Raw genomic sequence first — 27,565 nt, forward strand, 5'->3', positions numbered from 1 at the left:
TGCATGGATGGCAGATTTTATCATTCTCATCTCTGAGAAATAAGGAAAATCATATGTAATGCCATACCACATAAAATACCATGATGCAGCGCATGTGCATTCACTAGCTGCTTAAAGAGGATTTTCAGAAAAAATTTGCTCTGCCCATTTATATGACAGTAACTTTGGCCATAAAGGTCACAGGTCTGACTATTTTTAAGAGCAATTAGCCTTTTCTAATCACGTCCACAATTTGTGTATTCATTTATAGCAAGAGTCAGAAGAAACAGATTTCAAAATTATAAAATTTGACTTGTCTATTTTTGTTTTTAAATTCATGTTTACCTAAAACATGTTTGTCCATGAAAACAAAAGACTATAAGGCATTAAGGCATAAGTTAACAAGTTAAGATATATTAATGACCATCTGTCAAACAAAAACAAAAACCGCTGCTAACTAGCTCATAGTCTCTGTGTGTTCGAGTGGTCATGGTACAGCTGATCCAGTGCTGCGGACTTCACATGATTCCCACATTTATGTACACTGGCAAGCCATCGATCTCACACTCTATTAATTCACTCTTCAGCATCTCCGCTTCAATAAGAGCTGTCTGGATTCTCTGTCCACTCAGATTCTTACTGACAAGAAATGCTGATGCACTGGAAAAAAGTGAAGTTTTCGCACCCTCAATCCATTTATTTAATGTAAACTTCTGTTTTCATCTCTGGAAGGTGCCAAGAGAGATTTAAATTCAGGTTTTTGTTTTTCATTTCATTCTCCGGCTGGGGGACGGGGTAATAACCAGCGAGGTATGGGGGATTTCTCTCTCTTTAAAGTACCACAACATCATGGCCCAAAGCCAGGCTTTTATTGCTCTCTCGCTGTTGCCGTGGCAGCAGTCGTGTCCTGGAAGCTCAATCACTTTCTTATCAGGTGCAGCTGTCAGACTTTTTCTTAAAAATGACCAAGAGAAAAAGAAATATCCCCAAGAAAGAGAGAGGTAACAGAGACCGTATGGATGCTATTCCTGAGCGGTCAATAGTGTGAGTCAGTATTAAGCGTGAGACATTTGTGAATGTTCAGTCGTTTCAGAGGGAGACACAGAGAACGCACATTTACACCAGCACAGAAACTTCTCAAGAGTGCCTGAGAGCTTCGGGGTGAAGCTCTGGTGCGTGAACACTGCTAGGGAAAAAGCTCAATTACTGGATGCTTAGTAAATTGATAAACAAATTATGGAGCACAAATAAAGGGGCTTTTTGATAGTTTAACTGATTTCATAATTTGGTATTAAATTGGCTTTTAAGTTGCTGCCTGAAAACTTGGCATTAAAAACAAGCAATCAAATGGCAATGAAAATGTTATTCAACAAATTCCACCGCACTTAACTTCTGCAGCTGGCATTTTCATTACATTCAATTCCATTGTATGGCCTCAAAAGTTTAAGAAATATATATTAAAAAAAATGTCTTGCTCAAATCTCATGCAAAGACAAAAAGAAATAACATGAAATACAGTCAAAATATTAAATTAGAAAAAGGCACTGCTCAGACCTCAAAAAAAAGAAAAGAAAAGATCATTTTAAATATATATTTTTTTAAATATGTAAAAAAAAATGTTGCTCTAATCTTATCATATCTAATTGCTCTTGCTCTAATCAGAGAAAACACTACATACAAAGCCAAAAAAACTTGAAATATGTTAAAATCACCAATAAAAAAAATTATTGTTAAGATTTTAATAAAATACCCTATATAGAGAAACAACTTTACCTGACAGTGAGTGTTTGCAACAATTAACTACTCCATGTTTATGCCTAACATTACACATCAACATAAGAACTGAGTCAAAATGGACATACAGTAACGTTCAAATTATGTGTAGCTCAATACTGCCCTCATGTGTACACCCCCCACGTAATAGGTCATTCATTTTATTTGTATTACCGAAATATTGAGAAAAAAAAGATCATTGCTTTCCAAAACGATTTATTCTAAAAGTACATAACTGATAATGCAAAAAAAAAAAAAACAACTTTAGAATCAATCAATCCGTTTAAATACCAAAGCTGTCACGCTGTTCCCCGTCACACCACCAAACTGGAAACGAGGGGTGGGCAGCTCTCGGACCAACTCAAACCCTGCAAGAAACACAATTATACTTCAATCAATACAGTATTTGAAACATTATTAGTTCAAGGAATATGCGATATGTCAAGGTACCAGGTCTGAAGATCTGGAGCAGCTGCTCTTTGGTCCAGTTGCAGGAGGTGATGATGAAGAAGCCTCCTGGCTGCATTACAGTTTTTAAAGAGTTCACATAGAGCTTTTTTGCCTCCTTTCTGTCCTCTGGGCTCAAACTAATGGCATCAAATGTGCCTTTATCTATACATACATCAAAACCCTTCAATGCAGTGCTGGGGTTCAGGAAATCCTCCACCTGAAAAACACAAAGACAAATAAACATTCCCTTTTATTCTGTGCTCTTTTTAAATGTGCAATGAACTTATTTGATTAATTGATGTATGTTAAGAACAAATCATCTCCATTACCTGAATTTTAACATGTTTTAAGCCTTCCTCTTCCAGAATATTTACGGTGAGCTCCACAGCAGCCTTTGAATAGTCAATTCCAGTGAGGTTTGAAAAACCATGCTTGGCCTTAAAGGATAATTGATGCCATTATTATTTATACTCATTTACATCATCAGGGTTTCTGTGAGGTAAAGACTTGACAACATTTTACGATTTTTTTTTTTGATCAAGAAAAGATACTTTTGAGTATGATATTGAATAAATTGTAACAATACTTCAATGTGACAATAATCATAATGTAAATGTTTTGAACAATCAATCAACAAAGTCTAAAAATACAACTTCATGAAATTTAATATCTTTAATAAATTTAGTATTGGTATTTTTGTCTGTTTTCTCTAAAGATTCCTAAATCAAGATACATTTACATAACCGTTAAAATTATTTGACATCAAAATTCTTGTTTTATAAAAAACTAATGTTTGTTTACGCTATTGAATTTGCTGGAATGTGCTACAAAAGTTATTGAAATTAGAGCCAAATATTCCAGTATATTAAAAAAATTACAAGTAAGTGCTCTGACCTCGACCTGTAAAGATTTTATTCTTTCTTTTATGTGTTTTATGTATTGTAATGTATGTTTCTCAGGAGATATTCATTCTCCTGCCAGGCTGTTATTGAACATAAGTAACGTTACTTGTTCTTAATTAACTTGCCTAGTTAAATAACGGCTAAATATATAAATCTTTAAAACATGAACAAATATCAGTCAAGTTAAAAAATCAACCTAATTCAAAGGGAGTCATACCTTAAAGACAGATGTTTGATCTTGTTTTATGTATAAACTTACTTAATATTGCTCACTTCATTGATATAATTGACTTATTAATTAGTAATAATTAATTAGAATGATTGAATATAAAGTAAATAACTAAACGCTGAGCTAAATTTAACTTGACTTGCCAGTTCCACAAGAAACATCCCGTTTCCAGTTCCAATGTCAAGTATGGCAGCATTTTCAGGTACATTTTGTGTTTCCATCCATCTGATTACTCTGCCCATGCTTTCCTCTCCAAACCTAAAGGTGGACCAGAAGAATACTATAACAGTCTTCAAAATCTCCTGAATAACTGAACACAACTATTATACAGCAGAAGATGGGACTGGTTCAAAGGACTAGCACTGAAACACTGTCCACTTTATTTGAAGAAGAACATCTGTATAAAACTGCATTCATAAACAAGTATGTGTCAACTACACCCACTCACACACACACACACGAAGTAAAATTACCATATTTCTCCAACATCTCCAATATCCTTGAAAGTCTGAAGCTCTCTCTTGTAAGCATCATCCCAGCTTAAAGGAAAACGTTAGAATGGACAGAAAAATTATGCTCAAGTCAGAAGTCTGGTCACATCTAAAATAATCACTCAAAAAAAAAAAAAAAAAACAGCGCATGCTGGGTAGAATATACAGTAATCATGTGAGGTATATTAGGAGTGAAAACATAAGTCAAGTGTAACCCATGTGCCGGTCTTCTAGAAGGGCTAACTTATCAAGTAAAATCTCTTACTAGTCCTTTGTTCCGAGTTTTGAAGGAGCAAAATCATCTTCTGATTGTTTGCACTGCAGCGGACAGTCTTCTGCCCCATGTGTGCTCATGACGACTCGACTCGTCAACATCCGCTGACGTCATACACAACATGACCAGCGACATGACACTTCAAAATAAAAGTTTTTAGTATTGCATATTCAAAATCGAAAGCAAAAATCGATCAAACAAATAAAAATAATAAATAAATAATAATAATAATAATAAAACACGGATTGACGGATATCAATAAAAACAATATGCAAAATATATATTTTAATAAATTAAAACATCACACAGTTGACAAATGTTGCACTTTTTTGTTGTAGAAAATTATAACAGTTCTTACTTTATGTTTTACATCATTCCGCCATGACGTAATGTGTGTCGTCAGTTCTGATGACGATGATTGCACTTATTTCTATTTTTATACTATAAACAGAGATAGATTAAAGTTAAAAAAAAAACACTGTTGTTGTTGTTTCAATGTTAATATGATGGTTTATATAACGTGTATGCAAATAGTTTTAACGTGTGATTTATAACATTTTAAAATTGATGTAATTATTATTTATTTACAGCGTTTTATTTATATAATAAAAAAATAATCCAATCAAGCATATATATCAATCAAGTATATACATAGGGTGAGGATATTTTATCTCAGCGTTTGTTTATTCATGGGAAGGCTGGTGTACAGTGTGTGCGCAAAGGATTGTGGGCTCGGCGCGTATGTTTCCATCATGGCGGCGTCAATTTCGGGATACACTTTTAGTTCTGTGTGTTATCACAGTGCCAACACCAATTCCGATCATGTAAGTACTCCATCATATGACTTTGAGGTTAAATGTTTAGGGACACGATCGCATAGCGAAACAACAAACAGTTTATTCCATCAAATCACAGTTAATTCATTTCCCGGTGTCATCTTCCTGGTGTGGCTTCATAGGGGCTGTGTATCAAAACCCGGCCAGCCGCCTATCTAGACAGCTTTTCTAACATTCAAGGGTGTATTAGAACAATGAAAATCTTGACTCATCGGGAATGTTGTGCTTTTTCATGGCATTTTTAGATATGTTTAGTCGAATAAAGCAGACTCCGTAACGTTAAACGCCTTTGATGATAAACCGAGTGCGGTCTAGAGAGGGAGCACACTGGGTTTGGAGACGCAGCCAGGGTGACAGCTAGCAAATCTACAAGCCGTAAGATTTTACAAGCTTGTCAGAAAGTGTCATTGCCGTTTATTCACTGTATGATTGTTCGCTGTCATCAGTGTAAACCGCCCAGTAGCTCTCGGTGAATTCAGTCTCGTCTACGTCGAGGTGTCAAAATAGTCACTTTAACGTTAGCTGGCTGGCTAGCTTAACTGTATCATGTCAGCAACAACTGTCAAATGCAAACTTGAATATCCGAAAGACATATTTAATGGACTGTTCACGAATTGCTTAACATTTCCAGCCTTATTTTACTCCTTATGTCATGCCCTCTAATGTAGTTAATGAGGCATTAGGAACTAGGTGATCTGCCATTGACCTTTGGGCTGGTTAGTCAAGTGTTCATTCAGTTAAAGTTATGACGGGTTTTACTGTTTTTCCGTATTCAATATATAAATGACAACCATTTAAATTTTTATTTGAGCTTGTTTATGGGATAAACTGTTAATTAACATGGTATTTATGATACTAAACCGTCTTGGTAACCTAATTTTATTTTAATTGGGAAGAGCACTCAGCATTTTTAGTATGATCTGAAGTAAATAGCCAGGTAAGTTGAGTTGTGTGCCTGGAGAAAGTGTTTCTGTTGTTCTCTCATTGCAGGCAGTGTTTGGGAAATTTCAGTTTTTTAGACCTTTTTGTATAAACTTGTCTATTTTGTAACATATTTGTTGCATGGATTCTGGGTATATTCACCTAATATGGTACATTTTGGTATAACATGACCTTTAGAGGTACAGGTTAGGTTTTGTTTGCTCTTAAACACATGAAATGTCCCTTTAAATGGCATTCGTTCTGTTACAGTAAGAAAAATAAAATTATATTACTATGATAAGTAACTAAAAACCAACATTTGTAACAGACTAGCAAGCAATGACTAAAGAGCAGCTTAACATATGACAAAGTTGGAATGCTGTTTATATATATATATATATATAAATGTGTTGATAGTTTTAAGTTGTTTTTAACATTTGCATATTTAATGGTATGTGTATTTCATATTTATTTCTAAGAAATTGCTAAATCATACAAGATTATTAAACTGTATGTAGACATCCCAAATTTTGAGTAATAATAGGCCTAATAATAATAGTAATTATTACTTAATTTTAAAACAGTTGTTGGCCTTATTTTGTACTTTTTATTGAAAGCGTCTATTAACTTCTGTAATAATAACATTCAATCTTAACTACACTTTCTTTGCCTTTGAAATGTAATTTTTATGCCTCTTTTATGCCTCTTTTAGGAGGGCTTCCTGTTGGGAGAAGTGAGACAGGAGGAGACTTTAAGCATCAGTGACTCACACATCGGTAGTTCAGAATTCGTCAGTGTAATAGGTAAAACCATGGTTGATTTTTTATTTTTTTATTTTTTACTGTCCCAAAACTACAGACAAAAAAATACTGTTGCACAATAAAAAGTTTTTAATGACCATTTTATCATGCATTATCAAAACACGATGCACGATTACTGAAATCCTTGAAGGCTCAAATCACAGACATGATACGTTTCACATTGAGGACGTGACAACCTTCCGTGTGTGTGAGCAGAGGTACATTATCAGTTCAAGATATGGCTGATGTAATCTGTTTAGTCTCAATCGTTCAAAGAACTGTTGCAAGCTGCCCTGGTTGTCAATAACTTGATAAACCACTTAAGTTTGTGTCAGCCAGCATTTCTGATTAAGACCTGAGAGATAAAGCTTCATACATCAATGTAGACCTTTTTGGCTCAGAAATGCTGGAAATAGCTTCCTCCAGCATTAAGTGATCATGTTTCTGAGTTTGGCGTTGCTCCCAGGTACCCTTCATCTCTGATCACTTTACAAATAATTTCACAAAGACCTTCAACATCAAAAGTGGGCCCAGATAGTACCTTATATTTGCAGCAAGAGGAGTCATTATGAAGGTCATGTTGTCCTCTAGACAACCTTCAGATCACGATGGCTGCATGTTACAGTTTTTAGAGAACAAATCTGCTAACATATTTTCCTTAGTTTATTCCAAGGTTAATGTTATCTGTATGCATATTATTAATATTTAAATTAGACCTTTTGACAGTCATAGCATGCTTGCTTTACTCAGATTTTGAATATAATTGATCACTCGCATTCACTTGTTTTTCAGAGGTCCATAATCATGAACCTTGTGCACAACTGTTTAGGTAAGAATGTCCTGCATGGGCAATTGGATTTAGTAGATGCATTTTATAAATGTTTGTCAGTTTGTCACTATCAATTAAATGTTTTGTGTCTGAAAGATTTTTGAAATAAGCCTTTTTTGTTCGCCAAGGTTTGGTTAAAATAATTATTAAATAATAATATATATTATTGCACAACAAAAATCATATATATATGACCATAAACCTTTGAATATATATACATACAGGTGCTGGTCATATAATTAAAATATCATCAAAAAGTTGATTCACTAATTCCATTCAAAAAGTGAAACTTGTATATTATATTCATTCATTACACACAGACTGATATATTTCAAATGTTTATTTATTTTAATTATGATGATTATAACTGACAACTACGGAAAATCCCAAATTCAGTATCTCAGAAAATTTGAATTTTACTTAAGACCAATACAAAGAAAGGATTTTTAGAAATTTTGGCCAACTGAAAAGTATGAACATGAAAAGTATGAGCATGTACAGCACTAAATACTTGTTGGGGCTCTGCTCAGGTGTGATGAGAGCCCAGGTTGCTCTGATAGTGGCCTTCAGCTCTTCTGCATTCTTGGGTCTGGCATATCACATCTTCCACTTCACAATAGCCCACTGATTTTCTCTGGGGTTAAGGTCAGGCGAGTTTGCTGGCCAATTTAGAACAGGGATACCATGGTCCTTAAACCAGGTACTGGTAACTTTGGCACTGTGTGCAGGTGCCAAGTCCTGTTGGAATGAAATCTGCATCTACATAAAGATGGCCAGCAGCAGGAAGCATAAAGTGATCTAAAACTTCCTGGTATATGGCTGTGTTGACCTTGTACCTCAGAAAACACAATGGACCAACACCAGCAGATGACATGGGACCCTAAACCATCACTGACTGTGGAAACTTTACACTGGACCTCAAGAAACGTGGATTGTGTGCCTCTCCTCTCTTCCTCCAGACTCTGGGACCCTGATATAATGCAAAATTTACTTTCATCAGAGAACATAACTTTGGACCACTCAACAGCAGTCCAGTCATTTTTAAAGCGAGTCTCTTCTGACGCTGTCTGTAATTCAAGAGTGGCTTGACACAAGGAAGGAGACAGCTGAAACCCATGTCTTGCATACGTCTATGTGTAGTGGTTCTTGAAGCACTGACTCCAGCTGCAGTCCACTCTTTGTGAATCTCCACCACATTTTTTAATGGGTTTTGTTTCACAATCCTCTCCAGGTTGCGGTTATCCCTATTGCTTGTACACTTTTTTTATATCACATCTTTTCCTTCCCTTCACATCTCTATTAATGTGCTTGGACACAGAGCTCTGTGGACAGCCAGTCTCTTTTGCAATGACCTTTTGTGTCTTGCCCTCACTGTGCAGGGTGTCAATGGTCGTCTTTTGGACAACTGTCAATTCAGCAGTCTTCCCCATGATTGTGTAGCCTACAGAACTAGACTGAGAGACCATTTAAAGGCTTTGCAGGTGTTTTGAGTTACTTAGCTGATTAGAGTGTGGTACCAGGTGTCTTCAATATTGAACCTTTTCACAATATTCTAATTTTCTGAGATACTGAATTTGGAATTTTCCTTAGTTGTCGGTTATAATCATCAAAATTGAAAGAAATAAACATCTGAAATATATCAGTCTGTGTGTAATGAATGAATATAATATACAAGTTTCACTTTTTTAATGGAATTATTGAAATCAAAGTTTTAACTGCAAGTGTTTTTGTTTGTTGCAGCTTTTATGACTATGCGGGTAACGTCAATGAAGAAAATCTCAACAGAATCCTCAAGGACAGAAGAAAAGTAAGCAGTTATCATGAAATATGCATACAAATTTTAGAGAGTAAAATGAATAAATGATTAACGATTACCTTTGGTGTTCAACTTTGTCTGACACTTCCCAATGTCTCTTCTTTTTTGTGCAGAATGTTATCGGCTGGTACCGGTTTAGAAGGAACACTCAACAGCAGATGTCATTCAGGGAGCAGGTGATCCACAAGCAGTTGACCAATATACTTGGCATCCCAGATCTGGTCTTCCTCCTCTTCAGCTTCATCTCCACAGCCAATAGTTCCACACATGCTTTGGAGTATGTGCTCTTCAGGCCCAACAGAAAGTATGTACATGCTGGTAAATACATAATTATGTAATACTGTGAGATAAAAAGGAACAAAATATGACAAAATCATGATTCTGTTTAACTGTTTAGAGACTTGTCTCTCATTTTTGTATTTCATAATACCATGCATAATGTTTGCAAATGGTGTGATGTTGCTGATATTGTGTTTATGAGCATTTCTGTTGCAATTTTGATCTTTATCTCAGTAGCTATAATCAGAGGATATCTCTAAGCATCCCAAACCTGGGCAACACCAGTCAACAGGAATATAAAGTCTCCTCTGTGCCGAACACCTCCAAGAACTACGCCGGGGTCATTAAAGAACATGGGTGAGGCAACATAACTGCATTGTTCAATACTCCTCTTCAGCCATGTCACGAAATGTTGTTATAGCAAACTGCTATTTTGATTTTGTCCTACCATTCAAAAATGTAGGATTTTAAAGAAGTCTCTTTTGTAAATCAAGTGGCACGTTTATTTGATCAAAAATACAGTGAAACAGTAATATTGTGAAATATTATTACAATTAAAAACTTGTCTATTTGAATATACTTTAAAAAGAAATTAATTCCTGTGATGGTAAGGCTGAATTTTCAGCATTATTCTTCAGTGTCACGTTTTTTTTTTTTTTTTGATTTGGTGCTCAAGAAACATTTCTTAGTGATATCTATGTTGATAATAGTTTCACTGCTCAATATTTTTGTAGTAACCATGATAAAGTTTTTCTGCATTTACATAATTTAACCTAAACAGCATGTGAAACATAGTCTTTCTTTTGCTGCAGTAAATACTTGAATTATGATATCCAATTCATTTATTTAATTATAGGAATGAGTTTTTTGATAAGGATGGGGTGATGAAGGACATTCGAGCTATTTTTCAAGTGTACAGTGCCCTTCAAGAAAGAGTGCAGGTGAGTTTCAGTTCAGTCAGAACTGTCAGATTACATCAGGAGATTTTGGTTAAAATACACCTCAATTTGCTATGTCTAATAACATTTAAATGTTTGAAATAAGTTATGCTCAGAATGTGCTATCTATGAATTTTAGGGATGCACGATAGCCGATACTGATATACACATTTACTTTGTTTGGAAACAACACCAAGTCTGTCCTGTGCAGATTAATGTGGAAAAATAATTTGCTTCCTTGTTTACTTGCTTGTTAGAACTAAATAAAGATGATTAAAAGCTATAAGTACACTGGACGCTTTGAAAATAACTATAATAAAATCAATCACTGCTGTCTTTATTTTTATTTATTTTTTCTCGACAGATTCAGTTGTAAGCTTAACATTCTTTTTTTTAGATTTAACATTTGTAGATGGTCTTAAGCAAAAATGCTGTATAAATTCTAAAAATCATTAGCACTCCCTGAGCAGGGATGATGCTGATGTTTACATTAAGACGTTCCAATAAAATCATGCATCCCTAATGAATTTTCTGTCATCCTGCAGGCGGTGTGTTGTGAAGTAGATCAAAGTGAACGAGTGAGGGAGAAAATCCAAGAAGAAGTGAACAAACTCAAAGAGGAAATCGCTCTCAGGAAACGGAACCGCGCTGAGGAAGAGAGAAGTGCGTGCTGATGATTCTGTGCATTTGTGGCTTGTTTAACCAAAAAGGGAAACGATTCCTTTTTATTATCCTCTCTGTTTTCCTTACAGGACTCCAAGAGGCGGCCGCTGTCCCGCTTCCTGATAACTCTGCCCTTCCTGACTCCTCACAGTCTTCACCGACTCAAGTCGTGCTCTCAGGTCCCTCGGTGGAGCCCAGTGTAGAGAGACCCGTGAACTCCTCATCTCCACCAATCTACAGCACCACACTGCCTCCAGATTCACCAAGCGCTATACTGCTACCGCGGCCCCAAGCCGTAGGTTCGCCCGGACACCCGTCTCCCAGTCTGGGCCTGGGCAACGGAGACGGTTCGAGCTCAGATTCCCTGAACCGCCAGGCCACCGGCCAGGAGGACGGCGACGACGAGGACAGTAGCGAGTACGAAAATTTAGTTAGCGAGCAATTGCAACCACCCTCCTTAACAGAAACTGTTACATTAGGACGACCGGCTACACTGTGGCCCGACGGAGATGCCCACAGCCCCCCAGGCTCCTAATAGTCAAACAAACCAACGGGGATACGGATGAACGAACAGAACTAGGTGTGATCGTGAGGTCATGGTGTTCGGAACACAAACAAACACTTGCCTTTTGTGAGTTTTGACAATGCTGTCCTGTTGCACACATTTAACAGCTCTGTGCAGGACAGCGGAATGGAATGATATCCCCATCTGGATCCACACGCCCCCTTTTCTCCGTTTCATGCTCTCCTCTCTGGTTTGGTTTGGGTGGAGAGGTGCATCCTGCTTATCTCGGTGTCTGCCACTCACTGGAGTCGTTCGGTTCTTGCACCATTTACCTCTTGCACTGTTTTGCCTTCTTTTGATCTGCATTTGTAAAAGCAAAGGGAATGATGTCTTTCTTTTTTGTTGCAGCCTTCAGACACATCTCTGTGCGCGCTTATTCTATCTTCATTGTCTTGCTTCATAAATCTGAATGGACAGAAAAAAATCAGTTATATTAAGTGCTTAGGACTACAGCTGACACTGTAGAAAAATGTATTTTATTTTTGGTTTTATCAGTTATATTTGATTTGATTGAGTAATATAATGGCCTATTCATAAAAATTGTTTGGGTCAACGATTATAAAAGTAACTTTGATAAGGGGTGCTTGTATTTTCTATGACATACTAGATCACTACTAATTTTATTGGCTTGAACACATTTTTTCCTAATGAATGAATCAAATTTGATATTTCTTTATGCTGAACCTCAAACTTTCACCATTGAGCTTTAACCGAATCTTCCGGTCGTACGGTTTGACGGAGCCATCAGAAACTGGAAGGGTCAGAATGCAGCATCATCGATCTCAGGATTCTTTTACAGTTCCAGGGCTGCGGTTTTCTCACATCATCTTGTCCACATGCCTTTGTTCTTTAGTTGAGAAGACATGATTGCTCAAAGCAGTGCAGTGGTGAATCAGTTTAGAGCTCTGTGATCACGTGAAATAAAGATTTCAGCCATATGCAGCAGATCTTTAAAGGTAGAAGCAGTTTTGTTATCTGTTAGTGGATGTTTTGCTACATCTGATCAAACCAAAATGACGTTTTCCCTCAAAAGTTTGTGTGTGTGTGTGAATCTCAGAAAAACATGACTGGGTCATTTTACCATTAACCATTAAATAATAATAACTTGCCACTGAATTTCAAATGGCCATGATGTATAGACACTTCACAATTTAATATTACTTTAAACAAGTTTTGCAATAACATTTGGAGATTTAGTGGAACCCAGTTACAAATTTTATATATATATAAACCTGAAAAATGTGGAGTGAAATGTGACTAACACGTTCTTGTGAGATTCACTCATGTTGTGCATATTGTGAACAATTTTGAGCAAGTAATTCGAATCAGATTGATGAGCTGTCTGACTTTTCTCCCAAAGAATCCAAAACGTGTTTCTTAGTTTTATCTCAGGGTCTGACGCTCTGACGTTTATTTTGGCAGAGCCCGAGAATGTCTCACTTTTCATTCAGGATATTTTTTCGCAGCAGGACAGAAAAATAACAAATGTTTGTTCCCTGGCATGAGTGTGAATGAGAGTACACTGACAGAGATGTTTTAGTCCGCTGTATCATGTTGCATTAACCGTCTGCTTTAAATGTTTCTGCCTCATTCGGACTTTGGCATCTGTCTTCAAGTGTACGGCCAAAAACCACCACCACCACCCATGGTTTTCAACATGAATATGTAAGCGTTAAACTGAACAGTGACACTAAAGTGGAGAGATTCCACATTTAAACTTGACGTGGGCTTGTTTGGACAGCTGGCAGCCGGTCCCTCTGAGCTTTAAAAATGCCATTTTATCATTACTAACATGTTTCTTAGAAAGTTCAGATGAACATAAATGCCACTTAAGATGATAAAATATATATGCATATACAGGATCTGATCCAACAAATGCTATTCATGATGATAAGTCCTTGCTGCCATATTGCATTTTGCTTTCTTCTTACAGATGCTTTCAAATCTGATTACAAAATAAATTCAAATTTGGCATTGTGCCATTTTAACGGGGAAATTGCAATGATGTGATTGTCATTTTTATTGTCAGTTTAGTCAGCTGCAGGTCTGACTTGACTGTTTTCCTGCAATCGAGCAGCTGTGAGTGATCAACATTGTTCCCGTCAGAATTGGCCTGAAGTTTCTCATGTTTTACAAGCGTAGAGTGTGTTTGGAAGGCTGTTGCACTACTGCAAGCTTTAACCGTTCCATCTACTTCTGTCATAAATCTGTCAACGTGTTTACAAATATGAAGCAAATTCCCAGTTATGAACTAGTAGCAGTGTTTCAGCAAACACATTTTGTATTGTTCGTATCCTTTGGTGGCTAATATGCCCATTCTCTCATCATTTGCTCACCCTCATGTGCTTTCAGGGCCTTTTTCTTAAAAGGAAGATAGTTGGAGAATGTGTAAGCTTCTCTTTTCCATACAATGAATGTGGATGGGGATTAGGTCCTGTCGAGCTTCATAAAGGCGGAGACATTATTAAAGTGATCCATATGACTTATGCAGTATATTCCAATCCTGAAGCCACATGATAAGCCTAATGTAAGCAATTGAAGTTGTGGTCACCATTCATTTTCGTTGTGGGGAATGTTCAAGCAGCTCATAAACGTACCAAAAAACATGGGGTTGAATCAATTCTGACAGATTTTTAATTTTTGGTTGAACAACTTCTCTATAATATTAGGCTAAAAGGCATATTTTATCCCGTAGACATTATCCTTATCTGTTAAATTATTAGACCCGTTTATTTAGCAGTCTGCAAAAGCTTAACAGACACCTAAAGCCAAATTTAAACGTGTTTTTTGCTGGCCTCAGATTTCACAAGATCTCTACATGAGGAGTAACTATGATTTGACACTCTTCACACAAGACAAATTAAGCTGAGCTATCAAATATATTAGGTTTGAGAGCAAAAACCCTTTCACTGAATGTGATCGTTTTAAATCCTCAACTATGATGGTAAAAGATTTCAGCCTCAGGTGGAACAATGACTACTACAGAAATGTTGAATTTTCGATCATATATATAAGCTCAATTTTGTGTCATTGAAGCTAGTTATGTTACCATATTCGTTACAAAAAAATAATAATAATGTAAACAAATCAAATAGAACTAAGTACCGCACACATCGAGTTGTGTAGTTTATATCTTGATCCTGTAGGTGGCGCAAGTCATTCACGGGATCTGCAGACAGGGTTGAAAAAGAACTTGGATACTTTAAACTTAGCACTTATAACGTTATCCTTTTTTTCCCGCGGGCTAAATGTTTGACATATTGCAGAAATTCTATTTGATCGGAATGTTTGTATTTAAATATTTAACCTGCTCAATATTTAATCTCCACATAATCTGATGAGGAGCATGTTTGCAGAAATGTATAAAAAGGACCAAGAAGTCAAAAATAAAAAATGTAGAATCCCCACGGAAGTCTGTGTACACATTACACTCATTAGTTTTAGTGTAAGATAATCCTATTTGAAAAACAGACCTTTTACGATTTCTACTGTGATTTTTAAGTTAACTGTAATGCAATATAATAACTACAATATGCATTATAAAACGTAAAAGGTAGGAAATGGCGTATTTTAAGTTTTGTTATATTTGAAATAAAATTTTTGGCAAGCTTTGACTGCCCATAAACTGGTTCTTTTGCGCAGATCTGGCAACCCCGATTACAGAATCATATTTTAAATACATCATACAATTGGTTGTTTCTTCATAGGTGTGACATCTCTCATACCAGAAAAAATTACATCAGGCAAACATCATTTGTCAAAATCATTTATTTACTATAATACATAGCAGATGATGTTAAAATATTTAGTTTGTACATCATATGATGCAGTCATATGAACATAATGTTGCTCTTTTCTTTTAAACTACACTAAATGGGATCCTAGCAGCTGCACACTTACCCTATTGAGCCCTTTCCTCTGTTTTAGTGAGTCAATTGAGATAAATCTTGTCATTTTTGTTCCCATCCATTCACATACAAGCTCCGGCATCAAAACTAAACACCTCTGAGTTGTGCTGTATTCCACACAAAGACTGCAAGCTTTCTAAACGGCATCTGTTACAGTGGAACAAAATTCAGTACCATCTAATAAAAACAAAAAAAAGTTGTATTTATATAGAGAATTAAGTACAGTCAATGGATCTAGCCCCAAATTTATCATACAACAAAAAAAAAAATCTGATTATAGGTTTTACAAGATTATACAGAGCTCCAGTACCCCGGGATTTTTGTTTTGCCAGCCATCAAACAAGGCCAACACATATTTTATATATATATATATATATATATATATATATATATATATATATATATATATATATATATATATACACTGTGTATATAGATATATTTATATTTTCCTATTGTAGGGAAACGATTAAAGTCAAAATATGATAAGTCGAACTATGGCATGACACAAACAAACTAATATAACAATTTGACCCCATTGTAATGTTCCCTCAAACAAGTTAGAAAACAAAAACAAAAAGTCTTGCATAAAACAGTTAAGCATTAACATTTTTCATCTCTTTCAGTTATTAAAAGTGGCAAAGAACATGCAACTACAGTTTAAGAAATGAATCAACAGAACCATAGAAATTGTGAAAGTGGTCTGAGGAAACAGAAACGAACGAACATGAAACGAGATGGAGATAACCTGGCGTCTTCTGAAGCCTGGATCTCTGAGATGTGCCAAACGGTTGCAGTGGAGTGTTTCCCTTTCTGTGGTTTCCAGAGTACGAGGGGCTCCCGGTTTAAAGTCTGTAGGACAAAGTGCATCCTAGGCAGGTGCCCCTGATTTCATGAACTCATATTAGCTCAATCCCAAATGCCTTGGGTCACCACCACCCCAACAACAACTGCTGTCTTTAAGATAAAAATATCCTAAAAATATATCTTTAGTCCATTGTAAAATAAAAAGGGGACAATACAAACAAGCAAAAAAAAAAAAAAAGGCACATTTTGCCATTATGGCAAGCTGTGCATGTGGTGTTGGTTTTAGTGAGTGATTGACAGCTCCATTGTCTTTCAAAACAAAACAAAAGCTTTATAAATATATCTTCCTTATGTTTGCCATGTTTGAAATTAGTCGATGTGCATATTTACTGTCAAATTAACATTGACATTTTCTTTACAATTTTTTTTTTTACAGTTTTATTCAGCATCTCATTCAGACTGGCTGAGGAACAGAAAAGGGGGAAATTATAAAAATAAAAGAAAATGGACAGGGGAGGTCTCAGGCAAGTCACATATTCCTTTGTACAAAAAAAGGTGTTTTTTTTTTTTCACTTCTTATTTTAAGCGGCTTATCCGCACACGTACAAGCCGAATGTGAGTAGGAGGTCTATATGAGGGGTTCGGGGGGCAGCGGGTGCTGGATCTGCTGGGGCTGGAGGGGAGGAGGGAGCTGAAGGGCCAGCAGGGACTCTAAGCCGTGGCCGTGTGGAGGAGGCGTCCCCTTGGCGCTGGAGGGCTCTGTAATTTCACCACCATAGAAGAAATACTGGCACTGCTGGATGAAGGACTCGATGACGGACTGGTTGAGTTTGGTGGTGGACAGCGTGTCCTTGTTCTCAAAATCAGGCCTCATGAGCGTAGGCCAGAAACAGATGGACAGATTGTCAGCCGTCATCAACGTGGTCTTACTATGCTGACTTACCCTAGTTGAAGAAGCAGATAAAATCTATTTTAAAAGCATTCTTAAAAACCACACACATATATGTGTCAAATATCATATTGCCAACAGTTGATGTTTCTGACAATATCTCTGACTATCATCGATACAAGATCATCATCTTTAGACTGTCTTTGTTGTTTGGGCTGCCTTGTTGAGCGCAGAGGCACTGAGAACATTATTTACACACCAAGCAGTTTAATATTCCAAACATAATAGGACTAGTCCAACAAACCGAATCATTCTGTTTGTAATGCGTACCAAACTGAAAGCCTCATACCAAACAGTTCAAAATTAATGTGTATTGTTACACCCCTATAAAGTAAAAAATAAAGATGAATGGGACAAATTATTATTAACAGAACTTTAACAAAGATAAATATTTTCTAAAGCTGAAGACAAATCTAAAGTGGAAGCTGAAGCTTTACCTGTTGAGGTGAGTGGTGACATATTTGAAAACTTCATAGTTCACAGGAGGAAATTTTCTCACGATTTCCTTCAGCACTTGCAGTCTTTCATAATGATCTACAATTTCTGGAGAAAACACATTTAACAAACTCGTTAGACAGAGAAGAGAGGAAATATTTAGACTTTATATATTTATACTCCTTGATTGATACCTGCGTTTCCCAGAAAATAACTGCACGTCTTAATACGTTCGTCAGCCAATCAGATTCAAGCATTCAATGACCCCCCGTAGTATAAAAAAAAAAAAAAAAAATATATATATATATATATATATATATATATATATATATATATATATTATATTTAACTGCAGATAACCAAAATTAAACAATCAGAATCAAATACTCAGAGAGACGTCACGTGCAATCTGTTCATAATTAAGTTCAACAAGAACAGAATATTTTAAACGTATAAGCAAGCACATAATAAATGTATATTTTACATTTTCCATCAGAAAGACAATGAGAAATTTGCATTCATGTCACACTCGTTATCAAAAAGAGATTTCTGTATAAGGACAACAAGCTACAACCGCCTGGCCAAAAAAACTGCAAGGGGAAGGAAGAGATAAAGCTGAAATATCAATATGTTCAAAAAGAACAGCATCCCAGCACTTAATGTCATTTATCTACAGCAGTGTGGATCAGAAATAATGAGGAGTAAATCACAGGGGGCCCTGGATTAGATTCAGCACTCGGAAGCATCAAACGGAAATGCAGATGCATTTAAATGACTTCTCAGCTACCTTGGGCTGGGATTAGACGGTGTGGTGATGGGATTAATATTGAACGTAGTTGAAAGAAGAAACCGGGTACAGATAAAAAAATAAAAAATAAAAAAAACTCGACTGGAGGCTGTTGAAACGGTGGTGAAGTAACATGGGCAGGTTGCTACTTGTTCTCATAGCTGAAGCAGACACACTTCCTGTCTTTCTTGTAGCTGTGCTGATGCAACGGATGAACGCTGTGTCACTAAACCTGCCTCATTTTACCTCGACACACTGCCGCCCACCTGCTGTTTGTGAAGACTGAAGTTTGGATAAGAGACTGGAGTCAGACATGACTACAGATGGAGTCAACTGAAGTTTGTTTGGCTTACACCTTATATGGAAATGAAATCATTTCAATTGCTGCAATTCTTCCAATCCTTATGTAAAATATTTGTTTGTAAATAATTCTGTGCCATGTCGGCTGCCAATTAATGGGGAGAAACAAGTGAAAAATAAAAACGTAAATAACCATATTTGACCGTGGACTACAAAACTAGTCCTTAGGGTCAATTTATTTGAAATTTAGATTATACATCACACAAAACTGAATAAATAAGCTTTCCATTGATGTATGGTTTGTTAGGATCGGACAATATTTGGCTGAGATACAACTTTTTGAAAATCTGGAATCTGAGGGTGAAAAAATTAATTCCAAATGAAGTTCTTATCAATGCATGTTACTAATAAAAAATAAACATTTGATTTATATATTTACGATAGGAAATTTACAAAATATCTTCATGGAACATGATCTTTACTTAATATACCAATTATTTCTGGGATAAAATAAATCTATAATTTTGACCCATACAATGTATTTTTGGCTATTGCTACAAATACAGTATACCCGTGCTACTTATGATTATGGTTTTGTGGTTCAGGGTCACTTATATAAACAACAAATACATTTTTTTTAAAGTTGATTTTATAAAAAAAAAAAAAAAAAAAAAAAAAAACATTTAATTTTTGTACTATAGTATTTGTGTCTGATTGAAAAATAATAATAATACTACTATTTATCAAGTATGCATTAAAGAAATAACGCAAAACAAAATAAGGCAGTAATAACTACAGTCTGTGGCATGGCTAAATTAATTTTAAACACTGCAGTCAGATAACAGATATTTTACAAAAACAAAAAAACACCATCGGTTAAGTCAATGGTTACGGTTATTATAATGCGCAAAGAAATGAAATATTTTTTGTGCTACAGTGACAGGTTTTTAGAGGAATCAACCTACAAATGACTGGCTTAAGTTACAGCTGTATGTATTTTAAAAATAATAATAAAAAAAAACTTAGATAAAGCTACTTAATGTCACACTTAGCAGAAACCGTCAGCATACGATCTTCAATTAAAAAATAGGCAGTCCGTTAACACAGTACTTAATAACCTGAATGAAGCGGTACTTACTGGCTGCTTCCACTAGCTCTGGGTGGAGTGAATACGGTATGAGGGGGTCGGGGAGGTCGGCAAAGAAGGCCTTCAGGGCCCCAGCCACGGCGTTCACGGCTACATCCATCACGATCAGGTCAATACTGTGGTCTGAGAGAAGAATGAAAATAGTGTGAGCTTGCATAAGCATCCAACTCCCTTTGTCACTGCTGGAAAAGCCACTAAAACAGATTTAACGCCACTGAGCAGAATAGAAGGAAAACTATGGAGAAAAGGAAAATAAAGCGAAAGAGAGGCTGTAAGAGTCGGGTTTAAGGTGAAATGACAGCTGTCAGACTAGATCTCGCCGCAAAGGCACTGAATGAACACAAAAAGGGGAAAAAGCACCCAATTCACAGTATTGTGAGGAGAGAGAAGAGAAAAAGAGAGCGAGGCTAATGGCTCCGGGCCAGCGGGCAGACTGATGCCTATAGTAGCTCTTTTGGCCAAACGATGGCTCACTGAGTGAATAATCTGGTCACTCGGCTGAAGATTTTCCACCCATTCATCTCCACAACTCACCAGCTAGATATGACTAGTGTTTGATTTGAAAGATATATGAAAACAAGAGTGGATTCACTTAAGCTACAAAATAAAAACGTCTATCTTCTGTAATAGCGAGCGGTACGATGGTCTTACACACGAGAAATATATTGCTAAGTTGTCAAAATAAGCAAGGGTTTTGTTATGCACAGCATTTGTTTTTGTCAGTTTTATTGTTTTAATTGAAGTTTTATTGAAGCTGTTGTTTTTTCACTCAAGCGTTACATAACGTGCTACAAGCCACTTTTGCATGCATGCCAGGCTTCATTTGTTATGAATAATCTTATCATTTGCTTCCTGTCCATCAAGTTACAAACAGAAAGTATTTATACACACTGCATTATCCAAAATACTCAGTTATTTCATATCTAGAATCTATTTTTCAATGGATTTGCAGCCAAAATAACTACACTGTGATATAGACCATTACAGGGAAATAAAATTGTTCGTGTCGTGGAATAAATTTTGGTCATACCACCCACCGCTAGCCTGTAACTGCCTCAATATATATTGCCAGCGTAGTGACAATTTAATTCTACGCTTTAAAATGAGAATATAACAGATCACTTTTATGTGTCACAAGGAGATTTAAGCTAAAAATGCTCCTGCATAAGCTAATAACTAGTGCAAATCACAGCTTGGTGGAGGCCTGCAGGCATCACGCCAGTCAGTAGCCACAAATGGCAAGTTTGTTTTTACAGGAATGGTCCATTTACAGTGTGAGAGATCATAATCACGTAATTCAGGGTCTGCTTCTTGTCATTCATGCAGCTGAATGGAGATTTCACCCTTTGATAGTAAGAAGAAAATATGAAAAATGTATTATGTAAATTGTTAACATAAATGTACTATGAACAGAAAAAAAAAAAAAAAAAAATAATAATAATAATAATATTATATATATATATATATATATATATATATATATATAACGAAGGAAAATTATATAATTTTTTAAATAAAAAATATTGCACATTAAAATGAAGCAAATAACTAAAGCAGACAAGACACGTGAGGTGAATGCTGCTGAGCAGTGCTTGTCTTCAACAGAACTATAATGAATCGAAAAGGTGACATGAAAATCAAATATACAAATTAACCCTTCAAATTAGAGTTTATCAGTCTCCTTCTATCCAATTTGCGAACTATCTTCCAACATGTGTCCCAGCGGCATGCCATCAAACGCCTGCAAATGAAGCCTAATTTCCCACAGAGCCCAGTTAAAATCAGTACGTACCCTGGTCGAATTGTTTCTGAATGTTGTCTTGATCCGTCTTGTTTCCATTCACTCGATAAAGGCCCTCTGTGGTGAGACCTGCAAATTAAAAGTGACATTTCATTAAAATCAATCCCACAAAGGTTATGTGACAAAACCTCAGTGGAACAAAGCAGTTAGTGCTCTAAAAAACAGCTAATGCTTAAAATGATGCACAAATGAACGATCGGTGTCAGTCGCAGTTTCGTACAAATGAAGAAACACTGCAGAACAAACAGTAAAGGGTGGAGAAAACACAAGTTAAGGTCCATATTTTTGACAGAAAATTATGCTTGGGAAAACAAAACATCTGAACAGTGAGATGATCCTTTTTCTTTTTATTCCAAGGACAAGATGATCTTTTAAACTGGGCTTTTTAATATGACAAGCTGTATCTGTGCCGTTGTGTTTTTCCATCTGAGTGCGTATTACCTTCTAAAGTAACAGTATGTTGTTGTCAGTCACAGGTAAGAAAGCATCTGCCAAAACAGTATGTGTCTGTCTCACATCCGTGGAAATGCTGTCATTACCGAGGTGCAAATCTTCCTCAGAAGACCAAATATTACTGAGAGCTATAGCGCCTCGATCTACAGCTCTTTTTCTACATCCTTTGCTCATATATTTCAAATCATGCACTCAACCTAGTAAACTGGGCCACTCCAGATGGACGAGTGGACATACAAGCTGATCTCACAGCGAGAAAAAGTAGGCCAGAAATGCAGATAATGCAGCAGAATTCAACCCACACTTCCCCGTTCCCTGACAGATAACATTGCGTGTATCTCTTTATTTTCATTACGTCTAATCTACTGAAGCCCATTTATCAAGCTAAAGATAGCTCTGTGAAGCCGTGACCTTGTGTAGCTCCGCAGTGCTCCGGAGCGCTGATGCAAAACACAGGGCCCCCACAGTCGCTTCCAAAGCCTTGTGGGCTGCTAACTGCTACAAGTCAAAACCGCTGTGCATTCTTGAGATGCTCGCACATGTCAGAGCCGGTCCCTCCTCCAGAGAGGTGGGAGAATACACAGAGGCGCCTGCTTTACTTGCCACCGTGTTCATGGAAAGGGCAGGTGTGTAGTGACGGATGTGGGCTGTTTATTACTGCCTGGGTGAAATGGGTCAAAATAATTGAAACATGAGTCTTTTTGAAATCTAAAGATCTAGCTAGATACAAATATTGGGGTGGGGGCGGGGGGGTGGAAGTAAATATTATCATGCTAATACTACAGTGATGATAATACTGTGAAAAATTATGTGTCTGGTTGACACCCCCGACATAGTAGGTGGCCATATTCCAGCTTTAAGGGATAGTTCAAACCTCTGTTCATCTTCAGAACACAAATTAAGTTATTTCTGATGAAACTGATTGTCTGATACTTTAATTTCAACTAACTTTGGCCACTGTTGCCAAATGGATTCAAAGTAATGTAAATCGAAAATATAGGACTGTGTTTGATACACAGATACGACAATGTATCGACAGAGATTTGACAATACAAATATCGATATCATGGACCGCGCTTAATTTGAAAACAAGAGCAGCATTTAAAACCGAGTGGAAAAGTGCAAAGGTTTCTAAAAAATAATGAACAGATTATAATATATAGGCCTACAACACTGTTTAATCTGGCCGCAGAAGAACACAACCGGGGTTGCCTGATATAAAGAGACGTAATGCACGAAACATAGCTTCACACTTGTGTAATATGGGAATATCTTAGTTTGTCAACCTGGCAACCATTAGTACGTGCTCTCTCTCCACTGTGGATAAATGTGCGGTGCGGTGAGCAGTACGGTGGCCGAGAAGTGCCGAACAAATCACAATTCTGAAAATAAAATAACAAATTACAAATGCAAATCAAAAAAAAAAAAAAGAAAAATCAAATCAGAAAACTCAACAAAAATTTGGAAAAAATAAGTCAGAAATCACCGCTGACAGGACGAGTCATCTGTCAATCAAGGTTTACAGAAGGAACAGCGGAGTAGTGAAAACACTATTGTGACAATTTTATTTTGCTATTTGAGCAATTGGGAATGCAAAAAAAAAAAAAGGCAGATGTTTAGGGTTACTTTTTTTGGGGGCAGAGAGAATTTAAAGGCGAGAATATAAATACAAAATAAAATAAAAAGACTGTTCAACTCTTAATATTTTGCATTTATATCCTCACCTTTAAATTCTCTGTGCCCCCAAAACAGTTTAAATTTAAAATAAAACTAAATAAATCTATCAGCAAATATACTATTAAAACTTTTAAAAAATATACAATGAAAACATCTTTAATGTTCTGATGCTCTCATTCTACAGAGGGACATAAGTTACTTAAGGAGCTAGTGTGAAACTATGACCAAATAAAAATAGCACCACAATATGTAAATGTTTTAATTCTAACTAAATATTATCAAATCCATTCCCCTGAGAAGTCGAAACAGCATGTGCAAGAAGAACGTACTTTAGTACATGAAATAAGTGAAAAGGAAACACACACACAAAAATAAGGGAGATAAAATAAACCTAGATGAATTAGCAAACTTTATTTATTGCTTCGACAACCATCGTGACCCATCCCTGGTTGATTGTTGCTTTGTGATGTCATTTGTGGCCTGCTGATGACTCATGGAGATTAAGTGATGGTTTGGTGAGGTTCCCACGCAACGGTGTGGGTTTGGATCCAACCCTTTTTGTCAGGCCTGTCACATGCGTGAGCGTGAGCTCCGGCCTGGTGGTGTTATGCCCAGCCTGACACTGCAAACAGAGTGTGAGCTCACTTACAAGTGCAGGAACACTTCAAGATGAACCGCACTGAACCAAAGTCAAAGCCTTGAAGGAGTTCACACGTACTGAACTGTCAGCTTGCTCAAGAACGAGTCTGCTTCCTATTTCAGATAGCTGATAAAACACAGTACACACAAACAGACATTTCCACGTCCCTGAGATTTAGCTACTCAGGTTTATACAAATCACTTGATGGACAGTATAAACACACTTCAACCAGTCCAAATAACGTAAAATGTTACTCATCATTCAGCGCAGACACATTTCAAACATATGGTGCATTCAAGTCAAATCAGAAAGATAGTCATTACGAGTTGAATGCGCATGCATTTCACTAAGTTGTAATTACGAGTGGGAAACTCAGGATTTTCTTTAAAGGGATAGTTCATCCAAAAATGAAAACAGACATAATTTTCTTTTCTTCTGCTGAACACACACACACGCACAAAAGATATTTTGAAGAATGTTGGTTACCAAACAGTTGCCAGTAGCCGTTGACTTCCACAGTATTTTTTCTAGATTAAAGAAATCAGTGACTACCGGAAAAAATTAATTCCCTACATTCTTTAAATCTTGTGTTTAACAAAAAAGAAACCGATTTGGAACAACTTCAAATTGAGTAAATGATAACAGATGTTTCACTTTTTGTGTAAACTATCCCTTAAGCTTGTCAAAATTTAAAAAAAAAATAGTTTTATTTTTTCGAAATTGCATTTACAAAATAACAGAATTGTAAAATTTTTGAAAAATCGTTAAAACAATGCAGAACAACCAATGCACATTCTGTATGTTTATGTAGAAAAGGTGCATCACCATCTTGCTTTGACCAAAGTGATTTGAACGCACCTGACATCGTTAGTCACGACTTCACAACACATAAATACAATCTTCCCAAGAGGATTCTAAGCCACCGATGATCATGGTGTCTAACAGCTGGCAGCCATAAAAGTAAAATCAGTCTGTGTGCGAATCCTGTGTGCCGTATCAATAATTTCAGACGTGATGATCTTTAGTCAAATGCTGTGAGGAAGGTCAATGTCAAAAGAGTGGTAAAAACAGTAACAGGAAACCGTACTAAGGGAAGTGATCTTAATTTGGATGCAAGTCTATTGTCCCCCCTAAGCCCTTCCCATTCACCGCTGGACTTTATCTGCACCTCCTCATCAGCAGATTGCCATCGCGCTCAACCTCAGAGGCAACAAAAGGCCACCATGATACAGGAAATCACAGGCATTACGGTAGCACAGGAAATGTCAAAATAGAGCCCATATGCAAAAACAGACCATAAATCAAATCAGGCACTCATATAAAACCCAGAAGAAATCACAATATAACACAGATTTATCAGTTCTCTTTTAGCAGAGGTAATCTTGAATGTGGTTTTGAAATGATGCCAGACGACGTACACAAAAGGACAGCATTGTAATGAAAACCACTGAGCACTGCTGTGTTAGCTCTTGATTAAGTGTTTACACAGACAATATCACACAAAAAGTGCACTGCACACAGACTCTGCATGTCCGATGCTTCATTAGAGGAATGTCACGTTCTTCTTGAGTATTTGTTTTCACACCGAGCATTAATTCCTGTTGATAATAACAGCAGAAGGAAGTCATTCATTGTCAATGAATGTTGGTTTCAAATGGACATAAGCCAGAGTGACCATTAGTTACACAAGCAAACATGTCCGGAGTCTTAATAAGGTTGGGCCAGTTGAAAATTTTATGCAAATGAACAATTTCACAATGCAACGACAACCACTAGAGCACAACAGTAACCAGTGTGAAAGTCTTGGTTACGGAAGTATTTTTCCCATTCATTTTCTCCATGGGAGTTTATAAACAAATCCACAAGCCTAAGTTACAAAGGTACAAGATCATGATACATTGCACATGAAGTAATAGAATAAATATCTACAAATCTGTACAGTAGTTTAACGGTGTATGAGTATAAAATACAACATTTGAAGTTCAATAACAAAATGGTAAAAATAAAGGCCTAATTTTCCTTTTACTAAGTTTGGGGTCTGTAAGAGTTTTGATACTGTGACAAAGTTGAATATTCAGCAGCCTTCACTGCGGTCTTCAGTGATCCTTCAGAAATCATTCAAATAGGCTGATTCAGCTAAAGAAACATTTATCGTCAATGTTGCTTGATATTTGTGTGGAAAACATGGTCGCTTCGGTAGCTCTAAGTACAATGCTACACACAAATGTTTCTTTAGCTGAATCAGCCTATTAGAATAACGAGATATTTAGCCCCTAAAATGCGAATTTTACCAAGGCAACCATGCCATAAAACTAAAATTTTAACCCCGGAAAGCAATTTTTTATCGGGGAACCTTCTGGAAGCGCCATTGGGCTAGTTTTGGACTAGTTTTGAGAAGCAACTGGGCAGGATTTGTTGTGAACACCTGGCAACCAGGATCTGAACACACGTGCTGGAGATATACTACTAATTATAGGAGCGTCTTTACTGATGAGATGTGCATGAAAATCGCATTTGATATTTTGCACAGCCCTAAGTACAGCTATGAAAAACTTCAAAAGAACTATATATTTTTTAAAGTTTTTGATCAATTAATACTTGCTGAATAAAAGATACATCGAACTGTTGCGTTCTATAGGAGTGAAGGCAGTGGAACCCACATCATCCATCTGTTGTGAGATACTGTAGTTGAGCGTGGGAAAGATGGAAAGTTAATATGCCACTGTGAGTAATTCCACTTTTCTTTTACGATTTGTCTCCAACTACTCAAGAGAGATATAATAAAAACATTACACATAGAAAAACAGAAATCACCGCCTGGGTGAGTTGATCATCATTCATCTTGTTCATGATATGATTCACTAATGCAATTTAAACACAATCTCCTGCATAATTTTAATTTTCAGTAGCAAGAAA

At 36.5% G+C, this 27,565-nt stretch overlaps 3 protein-coding genes across 4 annotated transcripts in view; 1 reads left to right on the plus strand and 2 right to left on the minus strand.

The window, feature by feature from the left end:
• Positions 1–1,951: 1,951 nt before the first annotated feature.
• LOC113117340 (EEF1A lysine methyltransferase 2-like) lies at positions 1,952–4,206 on the minus strand. Its single transcript, XM_026285952.1, has 6 exons — positions 4,090–4,206; positions 3,807–3,872; positions 3,477–3,591; positions 2,532–2,639; positions 2,203–2,419; positions 1,952–2,120 (listed from the first exon to the last, which is right to left on the minus strand). Exons 1-6 carry the CDS (start codon positions 4,197–4,199, stop codon positions 2,023–2,025), a joined length of 714 nt encoding a protein of 237 aa, XP_026141737.1. The 5' UTR covers positions 4,200–4,206; the 3' UTR covers positions 1,952–2,022.
• Positions 4,207–4,800: 594 nt separating this feature from the next.
• LOC113117342 (BRISC complex subunit Abraxas 2-like) lies at positions 4,801–13,745 on the plus strand. 2 transcript variants are annotated; one of them, XM_026285954.1, is made up of 9 exons: positions 4,801–4,922; positions 6,568–6,658; positions 7,448–7,484; positions 9,225–9,291; positions 9,414–9,604; positions 9,814–9,936; positions 10,436–10,520; positions 11,063–11,180; positions 11,270–13,745. In XM_026285954.1, exons 1-9 carry the CDS (start codon positions 4,851–4,853, stop codon positions 11,713–11,715), a joined length of 1,230 nt encoding a protein of 409 aa, XP_026141739.1. In that variant the 5' UTR covers positions 4,801–4,850; the 3' UTR covers positions 11,716–13,745. The 2 variants fall into 2 exon arrangements, with proteins under 2 accessions (XP_026141739.1, XP_026141740.1); XM_026285955.1 differs by having other exon boundaries at positions 9,817–9,936.
• A 2,879-nt stretch (positions 13,746–16,624) lies between these two features.
• The window catches only part of LOC113117341 (rho GTPase-activating protein 5-like), a 37,177-nt gene continuing 26,236 nt past the window's right edge, over positions 16,625–27,565 (minus strand). Inside the window, exons 4-7 of the mRNA XM_026285953.1 lie at positions 21,871–21,948; positions 20,070–20,201; positions 17,847–17,952; positions 16,625–17,404 (exon numbers count right to left, since the gene is read on the minus strand). Coding sequence (XP_026141738.1) covers positions 17,089–17,404; positions 17,847–17,952; positions 20,070–20,201; positions 21,871–21,948 — 632 coding nt within the window. The 3' untranslated portion in view covers positions 16,625–17,088. The remainder of the gene's footprint in view (positions 17,405–17,846; positions 17,953–20,069; positions 20,202–21,870; positions 21,949–27,565) is intronic.

The sequence above is a fragment of the Carassius auratus genome, chromosome 17 (genome assembly GCF_003368295.1).
Source record: "Carassius auratus strain Wakin chromosome 17, ASM336829v1, whole genome shotgun sequence".
NCBI classification, from domain to species: domain Eukaryota; kingdom Metazoa; phylum Chordata; class Actinopteri; order Cypriniformes; family Cyprinidae; genus Carassius; species Carassius auratus.

Bases quoted from the DNA above. Each gene is read 5' to 3' on its own strand.
- LOC113117340 (XM_026285952.1), bottom strand. From the start codon at position 4,199: ATGTTGACGAGTCGAGTCGTCATGAGCACACATGGGGCAGAAGACTGT. The intron at 2,640-3,476 runs GCAAGTCAAGTT...TTATCCTTTAAG, and splicing joins GGATGTTTCTTGTGGAACTG to GCCAAGCATGGTTTTTCAAA. The intron at 2,420-2,531 runs GTAATGGAGATG...TGTGTTTTTCAG, and splicing joins TAAAACATGTTAAAATTCAG to GTGGAGGATTTCCTGAACCC.
- LOC113117342 (XM_026285954.1), top strand. From the start codon at position 4,851: ATGGCGGCGTCAATTTCGGGATACACTTTTAGTTCTGTGTGTTATCAC. The intron at 9,605-9,813 runs GTATGTACATGC...TCTTTATCTCAG, and splicing joins CTCTTCAGGCCCAACAGAAA to TAGCTATAATCAGAGGATAT. The intron at 11,181-11,269 runs GTGCGTGCTGAT...TTTTCCTTACAG, and splicing joins CCGCGCTGAGGAAGAGAGAA to GACTCCAAGAGGCGGCCGCT.